The sequence below is a fragment of the Pyrus communis genome, chromosome 17, assembly GCF_963583255.1.
Source record: "Pyrus communis chromosome 17, drPyrComm1.1, whole genome shotgun sequence".
NCBI classification, from domain to species: Eukaryota; Viridiplantae; Streptophyta; class Magnoliopsida; order Rosales; family Rosaceae; genus Pyrus; species Pyrus communis.
The window spans coordinates 19,123,609-19,147,262 of record NC_084819.1 but is presented as its reverse complement, the minus strand read 5'-3'; the positions used below and the strand labels follow the sequence as shown (position 1 = coordinate 19,147,262).

Below are 23,654 nucleotides of genomic sequence, written 5' to 3'. Positions count from 1 at the left end.
ATAATTATGACCGAAGTTATTAAGCATCGAAGTCGTTATCTATGTCGTTGTAAGCATATATCTTTTCAAAAAAAAAAGAAAATACAAATTTAAACAACGTTTTAAAAAGCTCTCCATACGCGCGTGGGGATGAAATCATACATATAAGCAAATATATCTTCTCCAACGTCCAGCCATGCAAACCTTCCTAATAAAACCCTTTTTCCATATACGTCAAATAGCCCTTCAAACCTCTCTCTCTCTCTCTCTCTCTCTCTCTCTCTCTCTCATACAACACCAAATCCAAATGCTTTCTCCTTCACCAAATTATGTGAACATGGCTTCCAAGTTTTCTTCCTCCTCCTCCTCCTCCTCCTCCAAACAACGAGTAGTCCCCTTCGTTCTCTATCTATTTATTCTCTCTCTGTTCATCCTATGCCTAATGATCTCGTATAGTTTTCGTCCCACCGAGTCGAACAATTCAGCTACCAATCGACATGAACAGGTTATCAAGAACAAAACCGAGAATGCGAACTGGTTCGCTGCCATTTCCAAGCGATTCAAAATCAAGGGCAGAAAAATTAAGGTAGGTTTGGTCAATGTAGATGAACATATTCATCGTCAGCTCCGTGGACTATCAGATGTAGAGGCAGTCTCAGTGGCATTCGAACGCGTAGCTAGGGATCGAAAATGGGAGGCCTATTTTCCCGAATGGGTTGACGAAGACGAGGAGTGGGGGAAACCAAAGTGTCCGGAAATTCCAATTCCTAAGCTGGAGAATTACGAGGGCATCGATGTGGTACTGGCCAAGGTTCCATGTGGAGCAAATAGGACGAGTGACAAGGAAGCGATTAGGGATGTGTTTAGATTACAAGTTAATTTGGTGGTGGCTAATCTAGTGGTGGGGAGAGGGTGGATGAAGCCTGATGCTCATCGGACGGTGTATGTTGTGTTTATCGGGGCTTGTGGACCGATGGTGGAGATTTTCAGATGTGATGATCGTTTGATGCATAGAGGGAATTATTGGGTTTATAGGCCTAATATTGTGAGATTGAAACAAAAGGTGCATATGCCTTTTGGATCTTGCCAAATTGCTCCGGGTTATGCAGAAACAGGTACTGATTAACTAACAATTTACTAGTTTAATCAACCATTATTAGGTTCGTTACTGTATTCTTTGTTCCACTTTGTTTTGTGAAATTTCAATTCAGTTCATAGCATGGTACCCCTAAACTTTAGTTTGTGCGAATATCCTTTTGCTGTTAGTCACGTCAATTATTCCATCAAAAGTGAGTTATTTTCATCCATTTTATAGCAAAAATGTAAGTTTCAGTCCTTATTTTTCGTCCCAAAATTCAATCATCAAAATTCTAAGTACTACTTTTTTGTGGATGCACCATTGTGATGAAATTGACAATTTGGGGATATTGGCACGAATAGATAGTTAGGGAGGCTCAACAACAAACTGAAAGTTTCGAGGACAAAGTGGAACAATGGCGAAAGTTTAGAGCATTGCTAAAGTCTATCTAACTGATTTTATATATATAAATGTTCACGAATTATTTAGGCTGGTAAATTATTTGAATCTGTTGTTGCAGGCAGAGAAATCTGGAGAAAATACATGTTAGAAACAAGCTCATGGATTCCATACGAGAAGCGTAGACTTGCCTATGTCACAATCCTGCACTCCTCAGAAGCCTATGTGTGTGGTGCAATAGCCCTAGCTCAAAGCATCAGACAAACCAACTCCACCAAAGACCTAGTCCTCCTTGCGGACGACTCCATCACTCCTAAATCCATCCAAGGCCTAACCGCGGCCGGATGGAATATCAAGCGAATCCAAAGAATCCGAAGCACATCTGCGCAAAAAGGATCCTACAACGAGTGGAACTACAGCAAACTCCGGGTGTGGCAGCTCACGGAGTATGACAAGGTCATTTTCATCGACGCGGACCTTCTAGTCCTCAAGAACATTGACAGTTTCTTCGTGCACCCGCAACTGTCAGCCGTGGGGAATAGCAAGATGTTGTTCAACTCCGGCTTGATGGTTGTGGAGCCATCGAACTGCATGTTCGAATACCTAATGCGAAAATCGTTCAAAATTGAGTCATACAACGGTGGCGATCAGGGTTTTTTGAATGAGATTTTTACTTGGTGGCATAGGTTGCCTTGGAGGCTAAATGCACTAAAATGTTTTGAGGGACCAAATGCTGCAAATCATGAGATGCCTGAGGACCTGTATGCATTACATTACTTGGGGTTCAAGCCTTGGGTGTGTTACAAAGATTATGACTGCAACTGGGAAGAGAATGGCAGCAGCGTCTTCGCGAGCGATTCGGCTCACGAAAAATGGTGGAAAGTGTACGATCAGATGCCAAAGGAGCTGAAATCTTACTGTGGTTTGACGAAGAAGATGGATGAAGATTTGAAAAAGAGGAGAGTGAAAGCAGCTAAGGCTAATTTTTCTGATGGACATTGGAAACTTGAGATTAAGGACCCGAGACAGCATCATTTATATATGTAGTCCTTGCTTTTATTTTGATATAATTTCTTGTGTACTTTATGTAATTCTGTTTGGTGTATTGGCTTCCAATGAACAAGATACAAACAATAACCAATCTCATTGAGAAAATTTTCACTATAACCGGAACATGTGTACGTGGTATACCACGTATTTTTATGTAAGCAGTGAGAAATTTTAATATTTAAGTTATTAACTTTTTAACACACAGTGTACCATCTCGTGTTCCGGTCACACTGAAAAATCTCTCAAGCTTATCTCACTAAGTAGGATCGGTTTTATGATTTTTAGAATATCAATGTGTTTGGTTTTGCGCCAGGTGTTTCGTTAGCTCCAAGTACTCCATATCTCTTCTTAAAGTCTCTTTCCAAGTCTTCTTAGACCTTCCCTTACTTCTTTTGAGTTGAGCCCCCTTCTCTCGACTAATAATTGTGAATAAATACCAGAAGTAATTTTATTTATTTATTTAGTTCAAAAGATCAATGTCGACTATATTGATACTAATGAATTACGTTAGCTACTGAGAGCAAATGCAAAGGATTATGATGCAACGTACTGTCTCATTCAACTATATTTGTTCTTGTAATTTATAAACTAAAATAACAAAGAAAATTGTCGAATTAAAAACACAATGGCTAAATTGTTTAATTGACGAACCTTAAATCACAAATATTTTCAAAATTTCCAACTTAAAATTTGGATGCATTGAAAATTAGAAAATAAACGTTTGAACTAGCAAACCATCATGCCATATATGCTCCCCCATGATCCATTTATAATATAAAGCAAGCCGACCAAACCATGGCTTACCTAGTAACTTTTCCTTAGCTTTTTTGGTTTAGTTTGAATAGATTTTAGGTTGAGCCCACCCAAATTGCTCCTGGAGTTTAGGATAATGATTTAACATTATTTTGTTTCAACTTACACAACAATTAGCTGAAAATAATAATTTTCACACTTTTATTTTCTCATTTGTTTTTAAAATAAAGAAAAAAAAACGAGAGTGCAAATGAGCGAAAAAAGTGTGGACATCGCTTTCTTATCTTTTATTTTAAAACGTAAAAGATGAAGATTAAACCTTATACATATTCCAGATATTTGACATGAAAAAAAAACACGTCAATTTTGTTGGAAGAGAACAACTTGTACGGAACAGATTCAATTTTATATAACTTAAGTTCATGTACAAAAACTTATACGTGATATTGTATTATTGGCCTGAATTTGCCGTGTCAGATCTGTTTTATGTAAGTCCTCTTGTTGGGAGACAAAATAGAAAAACTTAATCATATGGTACAATTTTAACAAAAATAAACTAGAGAGGAAATGCATATTATTTTATTTTCATTTGTTATTATTATTATTTTTCAAAAAACTCCTCCACCTTTTCCCTCCTCTCTCTCTCCTCTCTCTCTCTCTCGCTCCTCCCAAGTTTCTCACTCTACTCTGCCGACCAAAGGAAACCCAAATCAACAGGAGAACGTAAACGCTCTCTCAATCAAACCGCACAAACACTCACAGAAAAGGAAATGCAAGATATATTCGGATCAGTCCGCCGATCACTGGTGTTCCGCACAGCATCGGACAACGAGGACTCCCCAGGAGGAACCCTAGTCGACAGGATAAATTCCTGCATTCGGAAATCCAGAGTCTTCTCGAAGCCCTCGCCGCCGCTTCCATTGCCAGCAATGGCGAAGGAAAACGCACCTCCGATCCGGTGGCGGAAGGGCGAGTTGATCGGCTGCGGTGCCTTTGGTCGTGTGTATATGGGAATGAATCTTGATTCCGGAGAGCTTCTTGCTGTTAAACAGGTCCACTTTTTTGTTCTATTTAGTTTTCTGCTGCTTTCGGCATTGTTTTTAGGATCTGGTTTGTTTCTGCTCTTTTCGGTTGTTAATTCCGTCTGGGTTTTGCCAATTTGTTCTGCTTTGCTTTGGGTTTCAAATTTTAAGCTTGATTTTATATGGATTTTGGTCTGGAGTTGGTGCTGGAGCTGTTTCTAATCAAATTGGATTTCTCCCAATTTTCGCCTCGGAGTTGATTTTCGTTGTAGTTTTGGCTAAGTTTTGTTTCTGAGTTTGATTTTTGATTTATGATGGAGTTTTCAGTTTACTAGTTTCATAGCTAGCTTAGTCTGGGATTTGGTTCAGAGTATGATCCTGATACAGTTGTTGCTTCTTTGCAGGTTCTGATTGCGGCAAATAGTGCTTCAAAGGAGAAAGCGCAGGTTTGAATTGAACTCTTGTCTTACTGTATATTTAGGTTTTTCAAGTTATATATGCCAAGAGTTATGGTGATTTTGATGCTGAGGATCAGTATCGAGTCTCCACCACCTCTCACTTCCGTTAATGCACATAGTTGGATGAGCTCAAAGTCAAAGATCCTAGAATTTTGGAGAGGTTTCAAAGCTGGTCAGTTTTCAGACCCATTGATGCTAGCTTGCTATAAAAGGAAGCGTACTTCCATTCTTGGGTGTTCACAGGATGTGGTGAGTATTAGGTGCCATTCAGGTGTGGGAGAGTGGGCACAAGTGTCACTCTAAGTGTGTGAGCCTTTACGTGCCCATAGGAAGCAAATATAATGGATAGCTGCCATCTATTTTAGGTGCTTGTGCACGTATATGAGTTGTTTGAGGTGGATGAGGTGTATGAGTGGATGTTGTGTATAAAAAGTGTTATGAATTCTGTTTTATATATCTATACTTTGTACATTTAACTTTCAGCAACAATGTTCAGTATTTTTTGGACATCTAAAACATTTTTTGATGATTTTGCCTAGTATTACAATGGATATCTTATCTTTTTAGTTGCTTATAATTTGTTGATTAATGGTTTTAACGCTACAAGTAGGCTCATATCAAGGAGCTTGAGGAAGAAGTGAAGCTTCTAAAGAATCTGTCTCATCCAAACATCGTTGTGAGTAGGACTGCCTTGTGTCTATATCAGCTCTTGAAGTATAACACTTTTCTGACCCTGTACTTTGTTTTGGGGTTTTAGAGATATTTGGGTACAGTGAGGGAAGAGGACACCTTAAATATTCTGTTGGAATTTGTCCCTGGTGGATCCATATCATCGCTTTTGGGGAAATTTGGATCTTTTCCTGAGGCCGTAAGTTCTTGCCAACTAACTTTGTATCTTGTATTTGTTTTAAATTCTAAACTATACAATCTTTTTTGAGCAGGTTATAAGAACCTACACCAACCAGTTGTTATTGGGGCTAGAATATTTACACAAAAATGGCATCATGCACAGGGACATTAAGGTAGGGACCCCCCCCCCCCCCCCCCCCCCCCAGTGTAACTGCAAATGATATGCATGTAAAGAATGTTTCTCACTTTCTCCTGACCTTTTTCTTGTAAGTGCCTAATACGTATCTCCTATTAACTTTCAGGGAGCAAATATCCTTGTTGATAATAAGGGATGCATCAAACTTGCAGATTTTGGGGCATCCAAACAGGTCGTAGAGCTGGTACATAAATTTCTTGGCTTCATTTCTCTTTAGAGGCGTTGTATTATTTTTGTTATGCTTGGTTACTTTTATAATTCATTTCCTATCAAATTGAGAGGTGCGCTGTTGCAGGCAACCATTTCTGGGGCTAAGTCTATGAAGGGTACACCATACTGGATGGCTCCTGAAGTTATTCTCCAGACTGGTCATAGCTTGTAAGAACTATTACCATTGTAGCATCTACTTGATTTCAAGCATGCTACGATTATGACATGCCATTTCTCTATTATCTTGGGTTATCACTATGGTAGTGATTCCTAAATAGTGACCACAATTTTGCATTATCTATTCTTTCTATCCTGGATAAGTATGAATATTGACATATAAGAATAACTCTCCAGCTCGGCTGATATATGGAGTGTTGGATGTACTGTGATTGAGATGGCCACTGGAAAGCCTCCTTGGAGCCAACAGTACCAAGAGGTAATTATTCTGTTAATTCTTTAATCTTCTAAGAAAGTTTTTCCTCTTGCTTGTTGCACTAATGGTATTGTTTTTCTAGGTTGCTGCTCTCTTCCATATAGGGACAACAAAGTCTCATCCACCAATCCCTGAGCATCTTTCCTTTGAGGCAAAAGATTTTTTGCTAAAATGTCTGCAAAAGTATGCTACTGTTCTTGTCTTTTTTAAATCATTGTAATTGGAATTCACACTCTCCAAGATATGTGTTGCATTTTCCTGTTCCATTTATTTTATAAATATGATTCTTGTGGAGAAATCAATTTACTCTCACATTCTAGATAGAGAGACAGAGGAATGGGTCAGTCGATGTATGATGTTCTGAGTTTATGTTTACTTTGGTCCTATGGCAGGGAACCACATTTGAGGTCAGTGGCATCTGAGTTGCTTCAGGTAAATTAAATCTCAATTATTTTTCATTTTGTATTGGAGTTTCTTTTCCTGTAATATATCTTGCATATTGTCTACATCTATTTCAATTTGTTGGATTTGGCTGGCAATGCTCAAGCCAACCCCTATATTTTAACGAGTTCTTACACTCTTTCAACTACGTGCAGCATCCATTCGTAACTGGGGAACATATGGAATCTCAGGCTGTTTTTCGTACTTCTGTCATGGTATTGAGTGAGGTGTTGGACAATGTTGTGTTTGCTTTTCACCATTTAAATCTTTTTAGTGACGCTTAACTTGCTATCATCAGGAAGATTCAGAACTTCGATCTCCATCATATTCTCCTAACCTGCACACCTTGTAAGTATTACAATTATGCTTCTTTGGAACTTGCAAAATCAGAGAATGCTATGACTATTTGGAGCCTTTTGACATGGTATCATCAATGTTGTTGCAGTGAGATGTCAACTTGCCCTGATTCAGATAATATGTGTAATTTGGGCAGTTTCCAACACTCAACTATACATCCTAACGAGTTGCTGGAAAGCAGACCCATTTGGGGAAGAAACAGCTGTGATGATGACATGTGTCAGATTGATGACAAAGACGATACTATGGTGGGCGAAGTAAAGCTGGGTTCTTCTTTGATGCTTGGCAACATTAAGGTAAATGAATTTGAGCCCACATGAGTTATATAAGTTTTAATCATTCAAGAAATTCAGAAACTAACTGTTTGCATGCTATTCTGTTGTGTTAGAGTTTTAACCCAATGTGCGAACCCACTGATGATGAGTTGGTGTGCAAGTTTGGTGGAAATTTAGAAACAGAACAAAACGGAACAGATCTGGATACCACTCACCAAATTGATTTTCCTGCCGGAAACTCTGGAACAATTGGAGGGGGAGATAAAGGGTTTTCATTTCCTTGCGGTGCATCACTTGCGGAGGAAGATGATATACTTACTGAATCAAAAATCACGGCATTTTTGGATGAGAAGGTACAGTTTTGGTTGGAGTCAGGATTAGGTGTCTTCTATATTTGTGAAGTCATACTTTTGTAAATTTTGGTTTGGACTTGATTATTCTGAACTGTGTGGTTGCTCAAAATCTCAGGCCCTAGAACTTAAAAAGCTGCAAACGCCATTATTTGAAGAGTTCTACAACAGCTTGAATGTAATTTGCTCTCCAAATTTTGCGGATAACTCGCCTGATGAACCCACCTCAAGGTACTTGAAATTACCTCCCAAAACTAGATCACCTAGTCGGGGAGTAGCTGATGCTCTTATTACTGGAAGCCCTGGGAGCAATGGCAGGCGCGTTTCAAATATTGGCAATGCAAATGTTCAAACTGCACAGGACATGCCATCTCCTCCACGCAGTCAGCAAGAGCCAGGCAGTCCAAGGTTAGTTCATGTCATTTGATTGTTTTTCTCTTTCCTTTCTTGCTACCCTTTTGAGTAACTTGATATATGATACTTCTCACAGTATAAGCTCCTCTGAAAGAGAGAGGAAGTGGAAAGAAGAGCTTGATCTAGAGCTTGCAAGAAAGCGAGGTAGAGTTTTCTTTTCCTCGTGTGGTTTCTAATTCCCACTATATAGGGTTATTATAGCAGCTGCCTTTTGTGCTCCGTCATATCTGTTAAAGTTTGAAGGACTGTCTGCATTCCAGGGTTACAACCATTTAAGATTTTATGTTGATTGACGTAAATAGTCCCGAAGTTGTGGGATTTTGATTGGCTTTTGATTTGCCCACGAAGATTATATCTCCATAAATACATCTCGTCTGAAGTTTAGTTGTACGAACTAAAGCATATAAACCAACAAACCGTCTTATACGTAGTTTAGTGACCGTCACTTAACGTAAAATGCTTTTATCAAATTTCTGTGGTTTTGCAGAGATGATGCGCCAAGCAGGTGTAGGAGGGAAGACATCATCTCCGAACGATCGAGGTTTAAATAGGCAGAGAGAACGAACTAGGTTTGCTTCTCCAGGCAAATGACGTGGAAGTCAGTCATAGCTTCCTGTTGGGAATTCATCTTTGGAGTTGGAGTTTCAGTCTTAGCAGTAAAATGTCTCTGGTTCTCCGGCTTTCCAGAATCCAGCTCCACAGTGCTGCAACATCTGATTCGTCCAAATTCAATGCCTCTTTGTGCAACCACCTATAGTGGTATTGCTTGTGTGTCCTACAAAAGGCCAAGCTACTGTAAGCATGCCTGTATAAAATTGTTGGATGCGAATGTATTCTTTTTGGGGCGGGGAATTATACATGTTTTCGTGTTTGGTATCCGGTGCATAGAAATTGTATTATTGATATAGTAATCTGGATCCTATGGCACAGGATAGTATAGAATGCCACTTTTGATGTGTGCTTCTGATTTTTGTGATTGATAGAGAATGTTTCATGTTTGTAGTAAGCTCGGTCTCTCGCTCCCTCTCTCTGACCTAACTAGCTAACACAGTAACTACCCAGAAAGAACAGCCTATAAAAGGCCACCAAAATAAACTTGGAGGACAAGGAAGGCCGTCCTTGTTCGAACAAAAACCAGGGAGAGTGGTCGTTCATGTCTAGACCACTGTCAACGAAGGTCCTCGAAAGGGTGTTGCTTAGATTTGATTTCTAACAAGTGAGGATAGAGTTCCCAAGCACCCCTCCCTCTTTTGAGTGTAGGCCCTCGAGTGTAGGGGTGAAAGCTCTTAACCAACAGAAAGGAAAGAAAATTTGATCTAACATAGTTGAAAAATGGAATGACAAATTCGCACCCATAAGAAAAAATTGAACAATGAAAATTCGAAACTATGGACATCAAGAAAATATCTGGTATAAAAGAATCAAACCAAGCCAATTTCTCAAATTCTCCGAGCTGAAATTCCCATTGGAATCGAGGACGTTGGACGCTGTTTCAAACCATGCATTACTAGTCCTCCCTCGCTACTCTTCTGCAAACTCTTTCTGCTCTTCAATGGAGACACCAACCTAGTTGCCAATCTCGAAGGAGAAAATGACCTGCGAAGTTTTGAGGCAGTTGACATCTTTGGTGACTTCTTGGCTTTCGTTGGAGACAGAGAAGAAACCAAAGGAGGGCTCCTGATCTTGATCTGAAACTTGGAAGATGAAGGAAACTTCGAAGCAGAAGGCGGGGACTTGATCAAGAACTTGTGCGGAGTATGAATCCGTGGCCTATCATTACTGCCATCATTTCTACCAATGACTGGTGATCTTGTTCTGCAGAACTTCTGCTGCTGAGAAGAATCCGAAGCCGAAAACAAAGGGTTGGGAAACAACACACTTTTTTTAGCCCATGGCCTATTTTTCGGAGACACTCGATTTGCCAAGTATCTGTTGTTTTCTTTCTGCATTTCCCTCTTGTGTGGAGGTGAGACCTTGAAATTGATCCTGGAACGAGCCCGTTGGAGTATCGGTGAACCAGATTCTGATCGAGTGGATTGAGACTTGTTGTGCTTCTCCTTCTTTCTTCTGGCTCTGAGCTCTGTGTTTTCGGGGTTTTGCCTCTGTTTCCTCTGTTGTGTCATTGGGGTTTTGGGGTCTTCTGAAGTGGTTTTCTGGGGTTTTTTACCAACTGCTGCTATTATTTCTCTTGCAAACTTGCTTGCTTGTAGGATTTCTCCAACTGTTTCGTCGACCAGCATTGCAGGCAGCGACATTCTCTGCCACTCCCCTGAAATATAATAGCAATGATGTTATTGCCCAATTCAACAAAATCTCGCTCTATTTGGTTCCAGATCAGGTCAGGATGGAAAAAAACAAAATTTTGTAGATGCAAGTTAGGTTAGTTGGTCGTGCCGCCAGACCCTTTGCACTGAGTTAGAATCCCCTCCTCGCAATTAAAGTAGTTTAGAATATCGTCTAGTTAGCCATTTGCCCCAAATCTAGAGAGAGAGAGAGAGAGAGAGAGACCTCCTGCATTTGCAGGAAACTTGCCAACAGGAGATTTTCTAGGGGCTGAACCTTTAATCCTGCATAAGTAAAAAAACCCAATTGAGTTTCAATCTCAAAATTGACCAAAACTAATGAAAAAACCAAAAAAAAACCAAAGCCGTTTTTTTTCTTGGTTTGTACAGATCAAATTCAAGTCAAATTCTTGCCTCGCAGTTTCTTGTTTACATCGGAGGCTAGTCCTGAGATAACCTCGAGTGCTCCTTGGGCTGAGACTGACTCCAGAAATCACCTTCGTACCGCCCGAAACTGTGTACTGCAGCTCCTGCAACCGAGCCATGCATCTATCCACCTTCACAAACCCACAAAACAACACAAACCCATTAGTTCAAAACACAAGAAAATCCTCGAGAGATGTTCAAATTCCACCAAAGATCAATGCCGGAAATACAAAGAACTGAACTTTGAATTCTGGGTTTTTTTGTTTTGAAGGAAAAAGTTGGAAGTATCTCAGTTGACGTAGCTCTCACCTTCTTCACTGTTTCCCTGAGGAGAAGAGGATTGAGAGGGGCTACCATTTTCCTCTGCTTTGGTGGGGTTCTCGCAACCATTTTATTACTTAAGACACACACACACACACACACAGCAACTCTCAGTGGGAAGTGGGTCTTCAAGATCGATCTCTCTCTCCTCCTTTCTCTCTTTGGTTTCCCCTTTGGCTTTCGCAGTTAGTCTTCTAAGTGATGAAGTCAAACGGAGTTCGAAGCAACGGATATTTTGTTTATGTTTCTCTTTAGGTGTCCAACGGTCTAATTTCTCCAACCAATCACACGCAAACGGCTACTTTTCGTTTTCAATTTGGCCGTCAACTTTTCCCCTCTTGAAAGGAGAACCAGTGATTGCGCATAGATCTGACGGTCAGCGTTTGACGAAAAAAGAGATCTAACGGTTGGTACTCTTTCTTACTTTTAGTTATTGTACAGCTGCACTCCATGAACCTCCATGGATACTATGTACAAATTTGAACCACATATTTTGTAATTTCATTTTCTACTTTCACTAAGAAAATACTGTCTTCACCCTTTTGAATTGCTCATGAATAACTTATATTTAATGCTGTGAAAATTGACTTTTGCAGTTGCGTAAAGTTAATGTGAAATTTTTTACCCAACTAATTAAGAATGTAGATTTAAAATCTCTGCAAAGATAAATGTGTAGGGATCAATGTTTTAAAAGGCTAGCTTCAGGGCGCGCCTAGGCGTCCTTTAAGGCTGGGCGTGAGGGTTGCTGCCTCTGTTTTGAGGGAGTGAGCGGAAGGAGTCGCCGGAGCCGCCTAGGCGGCGGAGGCGCGCCTCAGGGCGTCCAGGCGACTCTGTTTGGGTTTTTTTTTTTTTTACTCCCAAACCCAAATTTTGGGTAGGTTTTAACTGCCTCATACCTCTTCCTTGCACTATCATCTCTCTGCCTTTTTTTATTTTTTATTTTATATAATGGATGTGTGTGTTGTCTGCGTGCATTGTTATATGCATGCTCAAGGTGATTATTGATTAATAATTTTTTTTTAATATAATATATGTGTACACTCAATGTATATATTAAAAAATTTGGGTCAGCCTCACACCTCACACCTAGGCCAGGCTATCCTCGGACGCCTCACTCACACACACCTCACGCTTTTAATACACTGGTAGGTATGAGTGAACGGATACCCGTCGCCCATCCCTTGCCATCCCACCCGGTGACCCGGCGAAGATGGTTCATGGCCAATGGATCTTCATGTTTTCTCATTGCAAATTGAATTATCAGTCTAATTTGTGAAGGTTATCATACGATTCTTGAAATCGAAACTTTCTTGGTTCAACAAGGAAACGCTACTAAGTGCTTCAACAACGAAATGAATGATTAGTAGGCAAGAAGCATACATTTTCAGTACTATCACAATAGTTCCAAGGTAGAAAAAGAAAACAAGAACATTTACTGTTTCAGGGTGTTTGAAAATATAGACAATGACGAATTGATTCATTGCATGTCATTTGAAACCCGGGGAGGCAGTAACAGTGATGGCCTTCTGTTTTTCATGCTTCTCAGCTTGAGTGGACTCCAAACTACTGGTTTCCGTAGTAGTGCAACAGCTGCTGGATGCCTCGCTGCTCTGACTGAACCAGCCAATATCGGGGGACTACCCATGAACTTGCTGCTTCTCCTCATTGTGGTTGGTGTTGTCTCTGCTTCCGACTTCAATTCAGGCATTGGGGAGAACAGCCTTGAGTACCGTGCCCTTCGTGGATCCCTTGCGAAAGATGGTCTGTCACTGTTGAATAGAGAGGCAGAGGTGTGGAGGGGTGTTATCATGTGAGAGCTTGGCTCAGGGCGATAGGTAGCAATGGAGACCCGTCTCTTAGGCTGAAGAACCTGTTGTGTTGTTGCAGTTGGAGGTCTGACAGCAATGGAGATTCTTCTCGGTAAAATTAGGCTTTTCTGGCTTCTTCCTGCTAGTGCTGTTGTGGAGATATTTTCTTTGCCACCCACTGAAGATGGGACGGAAGTTGTAGAGCTGGTTTTTTTGGGAGGTAAAGCAGATGATGGTGGGGGCATGAAGTTGGAAATTCTTCGCAGGGGTAGCCTCGCTCTTGGAGGAGCCAAAGGTGGTTTCTTCTCTGCAACAGTTTTCTGGGCTCCTTGTTTCCGGAATGATGATGCTGAAGACTGATGAGAAGCAGCTGCAAAAGCTCTAGTCTCCTGTTTCAGTCTGGTCTTCCTTTCCTCGGCCAACTGGTTCTCAAGGTCTCGATTCTACCAAAAAACTTCAGTTATGTAACAATGAACAACCAGAAGTTCAACAAATCCCATGAGTTGTCGTCTTGAAGATAGATTACCTTTTCTTGTAGATTTCTGCAAATGTGTTCCCTCGCAGCAAGCCTCAACTGCAGAGACTGTATGCAGTCCTGTAGTTTCTTGGTTTCTTTCTCGTCATGTTTAGCCTTCTCAGCCTGTTAAATTGGATATTAAAATTTTTGTAATTTGAAACCAAGATAAACTAGAACAAAGTATGCTTTAACTTATAACACATACCATTTGTTTGTACTTGAACAGCTCACTAAGGTCTGCCTGTTTGCGAGCAGGGCCACTCTCTATTCCCCGCACCCGGCTGGCAAAGTTCAGTGAACACAGTGTCTCTCCAAGATCTGAGGCACTCGGGCTGATTTGGACAAACATCAAGGTTTTGCAATCTCCTCCTGCAAATCCAATTTCAATTAAAATCATGCATGTATAACCAATTTATAGGAGCCACTCACATTAAAGTGAAATATTACTATAAAGGCTCACCTAGAGAACTCTGCAGCATATGAGTAAGCTTTGAATTCCTGGTTTTTGCAAAAGAAGAGAAGTTTAGATATGGTAACCAAATCTTTGTGTGTGTATCAGAGAGAGAGAGAGAGAGAGAGAGAGAGAGAGAGAGAGAGTTGCCTGTAAGGAATGTGGGCTGTTTTAGATGCAAGGGATGAGATAACATCGCCAAGGGCCGAGAGAGATTTATTTATAAACTGAGATTCCTTCAGTCTTTCACCTTCAACATCAATCCTCCCCACACGCTCACTGCCAGCCAAGTCTACGAGCCACAGTTGACTCCTTGTCTTTTGCCCGTTTATCAAGTTCTCCCCCTTCACTGTCACCCGCAACAAGCTGCAGAAAACAAATTTTCACTGAATGTTGAATGAAACCATAGAAAGAAAAATTGGTTGCCTCATGTTTCCTTATATTCTCACTGATTTGAAACATTCAATGTACGCGTGCCTCAGCATTTAATTTAGAATCTGACAATGAAGACATTAAGGAGATTATGAAGTTACCAATGAGATCGGCTGCTCTGCTCGTTAGCACTGGTAGATCCAACAGATCTAGCTTGGCTTCCAGACTTTAGCAGTTCCCACATCTCTTCAAAGCCATAAACACGCTCTTGAACAAGTCCTGGAACATCTAAGGTTCCATCTGCACATTGCTTTATTTCCAACCTTTGAACAGATAAACACAAAATAAGTACACCTACCATGAATCAACATTACATATCCTCCAACTGAGATTCTTAAGATTGCCAATAGATAAACATAAAAAAGGTCGGACCTTTAAAAAATAAATGCATTTAAACTCGTTCAAGTGTTGGGAGTGGTGAAGATCAAATATAACCTATTTGTCCAATTCTCTACACTAATTCCCAAGCAAGGATTTCAATTGTCAATCAGAGGGCAATTTGGTTCAACATCTTAAGAGCCCAAACTGTGTGTATGTTGATACTTGATTCAAATAAATAATTTTCTATATGCAAGGTTGCAAAGTCTACTCAGTTAACATCAAAGCAGAAGAAAACTCACTTCTTTGTCGGTTGATTTGTGTTATCGACCAAGAGGTCCCTTATCTTCTCATTATAGACTTCTAGCATACTAACACATAACTCATATCTCATTAAGCCACCTCTGTCTTTTGAAATCCGAAACAACTCCTCCAGAGTCCTGTAGTTAACACCTCTGTTTTCAGGAGTACCCTCCATCGTAAAGGTCTTGCCAGTTCCAGTTTGTCCGTAGGCAAAAATGCAGACATTGTAGCCATCCAACACCGAAGTCACAATAGGTTTCGTTTGAGCAAAAACAGCCTCTGCACATTTGAAAAGTTCAATATGAACAATTCAAAGTCTATCTACAAGTTATTCATCCTAACAAAATCAACTGCTAGACAGTGCAATTACAAATCAGTATGAGTTCTCATGTACCTTGATTGTCCTCAGGTCTGAAGACATGGTCAAACTTGAACTGCTTTTTGGAGGAATCAGAACAAATGACCTGTAACTCATTGTCTAGGGAGGATTCGAACTCAACAACGGAACCTGATGCGCTTGAAATTTCAGTTTGATTCAAAGGTCTACATCTGCAGAAAACTCGGATGTTGCCTTTAAGCTCAATCATTTCATTGTATAGTCTCTTTCGCTCAGACGACTCATCTAGGTACTTCTTCTTTAAAAGTTCATGTTCAATACCTAGATAACCGGAAACAACCAATTACAATCAAAGAGAGAAGGAAAGTTAGAAAATAATCGCAAGTGATCAAAATAAAAAGCTCACTTAGAAGCTGAATGGTGTTTAGAACTGCAGGGTCTGGAAAGGAATTCGTTGTGAGCTTGACTTCGTCAGACAAGGCAGTGTGCTCTCTCTTCAAATCCTAAAGAATAAGAACAAAACCAAAAACGTTTATTGCATTTGTCGAAGGATTCAAAACAGAAAGAATATACAAATGCTTCCATTCACTTTCTAAGCTTTCCTCAAAGCGACGTAAACAAAATACAATGGTATATTAAAGAATCACCTGAATTTTGGTAGTCAAATCAGTGATCTTCTGCAAAACTGGAAGAACCATCTGACCTGGAGAACCTTCTTCAGTTCCCTTCGACGTGCTACTCTCACCAATCAAATTAGAATCACCATCGACGGGTTCGGTAGCAATATAGGGAGTACATTCTGAAAACAATGTTATAATTAGAGCCTGAATTAAACGACCACTAAAAAAAATTAACATTTCCATTTTCTTTACAACTCAACTACTCAATTGAAATTCACAATGTAACAGTTCAGTTGAAAACATTCCCAATTTCCATTAAAAAAAATTAAAGATTAAAAAACCAAGAATTCCAGAAATTAGCCACCTCTGTTGCTCACGTCACTGTCCAACTGGGTTGTAATCGTCTCTAGGGTTTTAACTGAAGAAAAAGGACGAAATCGGATCAGAAAATTTCCCAATTGTACATTTTCTAGGGCTGGAAAATAAAATTAAAACTTGAAGCATTAATAATCGAATCCAAACCTCAAATTCAACGTTTTCTTGTAATTCAAAAAATTAAAAAGGGGGAAAATTGAATAAAATAAAACAAAAACACAACCTGGGCCAGAGGTCGAAGAGGACTTGGGGTCGTGATCTGGAACGACGTCTTTGCAGATTTGGGGGAACATTTCCACCGTTTGATCTGAATTAAAGCAGAAAAATTCGCGATTATTACATTGCTCGCTCGACGATTTAACAAGAAATTAAATAAAAAGACAAGAAATAATTGAAGAGAGAGAGAGAGAGAGAGAGAGAGGACACTCAGGAGAGTACCTTCCATGGATTCGAATCACAGCAAGAATGCGAGTTCTAGAGAGAGAGAGAGAGGGTAGTGAATTTAGACGAAGATCTCAGAGGGCTAGAGAGAGAGAGAGCGTTTGTTTTCAGGACCGGAGGGATTTGTGAGGGTGGGGTTTTGATTGCATTGAAGTTTGAATTGAGTGAATCTGAGCCGTCGGTTTAAATGGGAGGGAGCTCTTTCTTTCCAACGGCTATTAAAATTTTCTCGGTGGACCATTTCGAAATGGCCCAAAAGGGTTGTGTTTTCCTCTTACACGTAGTCTGCTTATTACTATATGTCATTTGATATTTCTCATTCTCCACCACACATTTTGTTAGATCCCTCATCGTCCAGGGGAGTGGATCCTCTATGTCTTATATGTACATGCCCACCTCCATATAGCACGAGCTCTTTTGGGAACTCACGGGTTTCAGATTCCATCAGAACTTTTAAGTTAAGCCAGTTCGGGTGAGAGCCTTTCCAGGATGGGTGACCCACTGGGAAGTTCTCGTATGAGTTACCAGAAACAAAACTATGAGGGCATGGCTGCTGCCCAAAACGGACAATATCGTGCTACAGTGGAGCCGGATCATGATGTGACACATTTGCCCTTATATTCTTCTCACTCTATGTTCAATGGCGACGTGGTTGGGGCCCAAAACGGACAATATCGTGCAACGGCACAAAAAAAATGTTTCTTTCAGAAATTTTGCGATAGACAACTTCCTTTCTTTTATGGACCGAAGTTTCTTAATATTTTTACTGGTGGTATATCCATGCTCGGTTGCCAAGTTGTTGAGCTGGTACTGGTAGAGTGTCGTAGAGGTCACTTGGAGAACAAATTTGTCAGCAACCAACTTGTATTCGGGAGATTTTGGAGCGGTTGAAGCAGAATCGAAACTCAAGGTAGAAGGAAAGAAAGGTTTATGATGTGAAACGAATCCGGTAGTTTCTTATTTTTAATTTAATGTTACTAATTCATTTAAATTAAGCATAATAAGAAAAACTAATGAAAAGAGTTTGAAAACTTTGAGTTTTAACGATAAGGACAAAATAAAGGGTAAAGTGAATAGTACCAGATTTGACTTTTTAGTGTAAAAATGTGATTTTTCATTAAAGTGAACAGTACCGTGAGCTTTTCATTAAAACTCCCTATTTATTATATTTGAAGTCCGATAATATTGTATCTGAATATCAATTGAATGTTACCGACACAATTATGCCTTCTTATTATTTTTTTCTTCTTTTAGTACATTTTCAAAATTTATTAGAGGGTGCATTTTCTTCTTTTGTATACAACAAGTTTCAACCTTTATTCATACATGCCTAATATGGATATATATATATATATATATATATATATATATATATAACTTTTTGCATGTTTTACACGCTTTTAAAAATCCACATTAACGTACGGACACTTATGCTAGTATCAAGTATTTATAATAAAATGTCCCACGCAAACATATGCACATGTTGCATACATTGTATTAGACATATTCTACAATTTGTGGTGACCCTCGCCTAAAAAAGACTATTTTATGGGTAAAAAAGAGGTGGAGTATTTTTCTCAAAGTCAAACTCTGATTTATCTACAAAATCGAACCGCTGCAAAAATAAAATAAAATAAAGGAAGTGTCATTTGTCTTTCACACACATAAAATCGCAATTTGTCCGCGAAAGAAAATAACATCTTATTTCATCAAACTAGTGTCTTTGGCTAATACATATTAATTTCTAATAAAGCTTTGTCTAATGTTCAAAACTGAATTACAAGAAGATTAAACTTTTATCAATAAGGTTACATTTTTTATGTTAGGGCACGTACCATGGCTCTCATTCCTCCCGAAGACACAAAGTCTGCACTGCACACTCCAAGCCGGAAGGCAAGCAGCTGAAAATCATCAAAACAATCACATCAATTCCAATTATGCATTGAAAATTCACATTTACAGAAAATTAACTACTTAAACGATTCGTTTATTAAGATTTTAGAGAGACGGATAAACATCACTACAACTAATTAGTCCAACGCCAATACTCAATTAAAAATTGAATGGTTTATTTGCTAAAATTTCAACGAGTCTGATTAGCGTCCATTGCTAATTGATCAGAACACTAATATCGGTCACCAAACAAAAGTAGTTTTACAAAACCCAATAAAACTAATTCATCCCCCTTGCATTCAAGCTTCAATTCGCATGCCGTAGTGTACATTAGTTTAAAATAGAATATTACTCTTAAAAAACATAAAAAAATATAATATCACTTAATCTTTTTGTATTACTTGTAAAAGTGTTAAAGTATGTACATTCAGACAACTATTGTGGATAATTTGATAGGCTTTCATTAATCGTTTATGTACCATGGGTGGAGCTAACTTTTTGGGACAAGGATGTCTGCCCTTTCACTTTCGGTGCCCTCCTGTTTGTGTAGTTACAGTTAAGCTACGTCAACATTTTATATTACTATTCATTTTTGTCTTATTATCTCTCTAAAAAAAATATATATATAAAATGTTGACGTGGCTTAATCGTGACCGCACAAAACAGGAGGGCACGGGAGGGCATCGGAAGTGGGAGGGCAGACAATCCTTGTCCAACTTTTTGTACTTGCGGATATTAATGTCAGAATATTGTAGTGACCACATTTCAGGGTGTATTTTGCAGCTAAATAATGCTAGGCATACTAATTTTTTAGATCAAATTTACAAATTATATGATGTGTCACTAATAGAAAATAAACATGTTAATCAACACTTAATCAATAATTCAATCCTCCACAACCACGTCATATGATTTACAAAATTTGATTTAAAAAGTTAAATATCTCTACCACTATCCTTTAGTAATTAGTTCTACCAGTTAAGGACGAGAATGTTGCTTCATATTAAACGGACGACATGAAACTGAGCGTCGTTTTTGCGTTCTCATTGACTTGGGCCTATTGGGCCATTTCAATAAAAATCATACCTTGGAGAAAATTCAAGACCACTGACCTTTTATTAGTAGGTGCTGCACTTGCCTCGACCTACTTAGAAACGTATTCCATAGCCACAAGAATGTATTTGTTCCCATGGGACAATGCGAATGGTCCTATGAAATCAATGCCCTAAACATTAAATAATTCAACAACCATAATACTCTGCTGTGACATCTTAGTTCGCTTAGACTGATTGCCCACTCATGGACAACGATCACAAGCTTGACATCAAGTATTTGCATCCTTAAAAAATGAAGGCTAAAACAATGCTCTTTGCAAAATCTTAGTTGATGTCCTCTTCGGCCCAAAATCTATATCCCGGCCGCCGATATGGGAGGATTCATCTAAGGCTCTCTTTTGCTGCTCGTTCTCCTCTCTCAAGACCCGAGCAGTATCGTTAGCCCCGCCCACAGCCCCAGAGCAGCCTGAAGTTTCTTTGTGGCAGCTTCGTTCACCTGCTGCCTAGGCGCTCGTTCCTTTGCTCTAGCTAAGCACTCTTCTTTTTTACCTTCTCGACAGTCCTCCTGAAGGCCCGAAGCTTCATCTCCTTAGCTGCCAAGGCATCTTGAAGCCTCTTAGGTCTCACTCGAGTTTAACACTTTACTTTTTTTCGGAGAAGAGGTGTCAGAGCCCCTAGCATTGAGCAAAAAGATCATGCACATGAAAAAGACTATGAAAATTAACTAAAGAAAAGACGTTTGGTAAGCATAAGTTTATTTACTTGTGGGCGTTAGGAAGAAAAACTTACTCCAGCTTATAGATCCAAGGCAAATGCTAATTGCTTATGGGCGTTCCCCTCGATGCACCCCACCTAGTTTGCGATGCTAGGTGTCCCCCAAGCGAGGTACTGACAGTCCAACCTGACCCCTTTATTCTTAGAGGAGTGGATACGCTGATTGCCAATCACTTAAAAACCGAGGCCTCTAGCTTATTTCTAGCCGTGTGCTTGCCCAAGGATTTGTTCCTACTAGCGCTTGGAATGGTTTGCACGGACGGAATAGCCTTGACTGTTAAGTTGAACGCCCGACCTACTCTTTTCCCCATAGCTCGGCAGACAATTTGCTTGGTAACGTACGAAGAAGTTAGAAATGAACAAGTAGAAGTGAGTCCGTTCAGATCAGGGACAAGTGTTGAGAGACCATGCAATTTAATTTTTAGAAGGCCGATCATTTGTAAATAGGAGTCGGTTAGGATAATGGTAATGGAGAACCACCAACTGAAGCTCTTCCTCCTTGGAGAATGATATATGCCCAAACCAGTCAACTACAAAGAAAAAATGAGGGAAATTATACTTAAGTTAGAAAACTCATAATAGACTACGAGACACTAGGATACTGAGGAGGCAGACTATGTTGTTACAACCTTTATTCCTAAAGCACCTAGCAACCGGAGCGTCTGTTGCTTCTACCTTAGCCGAGCTTTCCCAGTTGCCACTCACAAGGAACCAGCTCTACTTGTAGGAATGTTGATTTCATTTGTTTACAAATAGTAGACAGGAGCTGAGCATGTGGCAGAATCTATCCTGGCTAGGACTGTTCCGTAGTTTATCGTAGTGTCGGATAAGGGCAAGGCGAGGGTCGACTTTGAAAAACTGACATAGGTTATGACTGTTAAATGAGATGAGTATGCACATGCAGTGCAGAATCCTACTCGGCAAGCATGGGTGTATGTACTTGCCATCATTACAACTATAAGTCATCATTGCCATAAAGGAAAGACAGCAAGGAGGACATGTGATTGCTGACTCATGGACAGCAGGGAGGACATTTTATTATTGCTGTGGTATTGCATCCGAGTGCTGTTGTGTGCTGTTGCTGTGCTGCTGCATGTGTGGCGTGCAGTCCTTGTATTTTAAATTGTAAAGTTTGTATGTTGTAGTGTATATAAAAAGCCTTCCCATAAGGCCTGGTGATGTGATGATGATTATTCAGATAAGAAATTCTAACATGGTATTGAGCCTTTTTTTTGTCTAACGACATCGATTCTCCTTTTCTTCCCACGCTTCAATGGCTGAGAACAATGTTGTCCCCTCCTCCTCCGCTTTCAACCTTACTTCCCCTCATCTGTTCCACCCCTTCACCACTGTCGTTAACATCAAACTTGACAGGACCAACTACCCACTGTGGTTGGCCCAAATTCTCCCAATTCTCAAGAGCAAAGATCTGATGGGATATGTTGATGGAACGATGGAGTCTCCTCCCAAGCATCTGCCGGGTGTAACAACTGTGAACCCTGCGTACACTGCATGGGTCCAACAGGATCAAATGATCCTTAGTTGGATCAATGGCTCGTTGACAGTTTCTGTCCTGTCTATCGTGGCGAGCAAGAGGACTGCTCGAGCCACCTGGGAAGCACTCGAGCAACGGTATGCCTCTACTTCACAAAACAGGATTTTGTTTCTGCGAAATGAATTATTGGAGACGAAGAAAGGTGATCTTACTGTGGCCGATTACCTTGATCGCATGAATGCGATTGCTGACAACCTTGCCCTAGCAGGGCAACCAGTGAGTGATGATGAACTGGTCCAGATTGTGTTAAACAACCCAGGACCTGCCTTCGAGATGACTGTCAGTGCTGCTCAAGCTCGTGATTTTCCAATCACTTACCCTACTCTTGAGGCACTGTTGTTAACTACTGAGCGTAGAATGGCTGCGTACACTGCTTCATTGGTGGAATCTGCGCAGGTCAATGCTTTTGTTGCTTCTCGTGGTCGAGGTGGTGGCCGCACTCGAGGGACTGGGAGAGGTGCTTCTTCATCCTATCGAGGTAACGTGTTCAACCAACGAGGCAATGGTCCTCGAACCAACAACAACTCTCGCACCATGCCATGCAGTGGAGAACGGGTTGTCTCTAATGGTGAGAGAATTGTTTGTCAAATCTGTGGCAAACCAGGTCATCCAGCCCTTGATTGTTATAATAGGATGAATGCTGCGTTTGAAGGACGAATTCCCACTCAACGCCTTGCAGCCATGTCGTCTGCCCCTGTCACTCTCAACAAACAACAGAATGGTACCTGGCTGTTGGACACCGGCGCAAATGCTCACATAACTCCTGAGATTCAGAACCTTGTTAACCCTAAAGAGTATAATGGTAATGAAACTATTGGGGGTGTAGGTAATGGCTCTGGCATTTCTATCTCTCATTCTGGTTCAAATAAATTACATACTCCAACTTGCTCGTTTGACATGCATAATATCCTTCATTGTCCTTCTGCCTCCCAAAATATACTTTCTGCGCGTAAGTTCATTTTGGACAACAATTGCTATCTTCTAATCTTTCCCTATTATTTCCTTGTTAAGGACCTCAAGACTCGGAAGACGCTTTTCCTAGGGAGATGTGAGAATGGATTATATCCATTTCCATGTGGCACTGGACAACTCAAACATCCAATTTTAGCATTTGTAGGCCTTCGGTGTTCGGTGAATACATGGCATGCAAGACTAGGTCACCCTGCCACTTCTATAATTAAGTTTTTAATTTCCAATAAATTGGTACCAATTCACGGTACTTCAAATGTAAGTTTTTGTCAGTCGTGTCCCTTAGGCAAGAGTACAAAGTTACCTTTCAAATTGTCTGAGTCAATGTCTCAATCTCCTTTGCAACTTCTACACTCTGATGTGTGGTGTTCTCCCATTAATTCTAATGAAGGTTTTCGTTATTACGTTTTGTTTGTGGATGACTACTCTCGTTATTCTTGGATCTTTCCTATGAAAAACAAGAGTGAAGTGTTCGAAATCTTTGTTACATTTAAGGCCAAAGTTGAAAAAATG

The 23,654-nt window shown here is 40.1% G+C and overlaps 4 protein-coding genes across 4 annotated transcripts; 2 read left to right on the top strand and 2 right to left on the bottom strand.

Moving 5' to 3' along the window:
- The first annotated feature begins 316 nt into the window (after positions 1-316).
- LOC137722162 (putative UDP-glucuronate:xylan alpha-glucuronosyltransferase 4) lies at positions 317-2,503 on the top strand. Its single transcript, XM_068461130.1, has 2 exons — positions 317-1,094; positions 1,578-2,503. The coding sequence occupies exons 1-2, from the start codon at positions 317-319 to the stop codon at positions 2,501-2,503; spliced, it is 1,704 nt and encodes a 567-aa protein (XP_068317231.1).
- Positions 2,504-3,911: 1,408 nt separating this feature from the next.
- Positions 3,912-9,270, top strand: LOC137723090 (mitogen-activated protein kinase kinase kinase NPK1-like). The gene is made up of 17 exons (XM_068462247.1): positions 3,912-4,311; positions 4,686-4,727; positions 5,350-5,415; positions 5,497-5,607; positions 5,681-5,761; positions 5,891-5,968; positions 6,080-6,162; positions 6,349-6,430; positions 6,510-6,610; positions 6,820-6,859; positions 7,024-7,083; positions 7,167-7,216; positions 7,314-7,521; positions 7,614-7,853; positions 7,969-8,258; positions 8,341-8,408; positions 8,752-9,270. The coding sequence occupies exons 1-17, from the start codon at positions 4,030-4,032 to the stop codon at positions 8,853-8,855; spliced, it is 1,986 nt and encodes a 661-aa protein (XP_068318348.1). The 5' UTR covers positions 3,912-4,029; the 3' UTR covers positions 8,856-9,270.
- Positions 9,271-9,590: 320 nt separating this feature from the next.
- On the bottom strand, positions 9,591-11,476 carry LOC137721713 (microtubule-binding protein TANGLED). Its single transcript, XM_068460739.1, has 4 exons — positions 11,282-11,476; positions 10,961-11,103; positions 10,773-10,831; positions 9,591-10,533 (listed from the first exon to the last, which is right to left on the bottom strand). The coding sequence occupies exons 1-4, from the start codon at positions 11,360-11,362 to the stop codon at positions 9,704-9,706; spliced, it is 1,113 nt and encodes a 370-aa protein (XP_068316840.1). The 5' UTR covers positions 11,363-11,476; the 3' UTR covers positions 9,591-9,703.
- Positions 11,477-12,639: 1,163 nt separating this feature from the next.
- On the bottom strand, positions 12,640-17,025 carry LOC137723405 (kinesin-like protein KIN-14S). Its single transcript, XM_068462599.1, has 13 exons — positions 16,893-17,025; positions 16,678-16,761; positions 16,444-16,497; positions 16,107-16,258; positions 15,866-15,962; positions 15,517-15,780; positions 15,122-15,401; positions 14,603-14,764; positions 14,220-14,435; positions 14,079-14,116; positions 13,824-13,987; positions 13,628-13,741; positions 12,640-13,544 (listed from the first exon to the last, which is right to left on the bottom strand). The coding sequence occupies exons 1-13, from the start codon at positions 16,897-16,899 to the stop codon at positions 12,771-12,773; spliced, it is 2,406 nt and encodes an 801-aa protein (XP_068318700.1). The 5' UTR covers positions 16,900-17,025; the 3' UTR covers positions 12,640-12,770.
- Positions 17,026-23,654: the final 6,629 nt, after the last annotated feature.

What these genes read in the sequence shown, in the direction of transcription:
- LOC137723090 (XM_068462247.1), top strand. Translation starts at nt 4,030, where the DNA reads ATGCAAGATATATTCGGATCAGTCCGCCGATCACTGGTGTTCCGCACA. An exon ending in TTGCTAAAATGTCTGCAAAA is followed by an intron (nt 6,611 to 6,819) that starts GTATGCTACTGT and finishes GTCCTATGGCAG; the next exon opens with GGAACCACATTTGAGGTCAG. An exon ending in CAAGAGCCAGGCAGTCCAAG is followed by an intron (nt 8,259 to 8,340) that starts GTTAGTTCATGT and finishes TACTTCTCACAG; the next exon opens with TATAAGCTCCTCTGAAAGAG.
- LOC137722162 (XM_068461130.1), top strand. Translation starts at nt 317, where the DNA reads ATGGCTTCCAAGTTTTCTTCCTCCTCCTCCTCCTCCTCCTCCAAACAA. An exon ending in TCCGGGTTATGCAGAAACAG is followed by an intron (nt 1,095 to 1,577) that starts GTACTGATTAAC and finishes CTGTTGTTGCAG; the next exon opens with GCAGAGAAATCTGGAGAAAA.
- LOC137721713 (XM_068460739.1), bottom strand. Translation starts at nt 11,362, where the DNA reads ATGGTTGCGAGAACCCCACCAAAGCAGAGGAAAATGGTAGCCCCTCTC. An exon ending in TCAGGGAAACAGTGAAGAAG is followed by an intron (nt 11,104 to 11,281) that starts GTGAGAGCTACG and finishes GGGTTTGTGAAG; the next exon opens with GTGGATAGATGCATGGCTCG. An exon ending in TGTAAACAAGAAACTGCGAG is followed by an intron (nt 10,832 to 10,960) that starts GCAAGAATTTGA and finishes TTACTTATGCAG; the next exon opens with GATTAAAGGTTCAGCCCCTA.
- LOC137723405 (XM_068462599.1), bottom strand. An exon ending in TGTTCAAGTACAAACAAATG is followed by an intron (nt 13,742 to 13,823) that starts GTATGTGTTATA and finishes CCAATTTAACAG; the next exon opens with GCTGAGAAGGCTAAACATGA. An exon ending in GCAGAAATCTACAAGAAAAG is followed by an intron (nt 13,545 to 13,627) that starts GTAATCTATCTT and finishes GTTTTTTGGTAG; the next exon opens with AATCGAGACCTTGAGAACCA.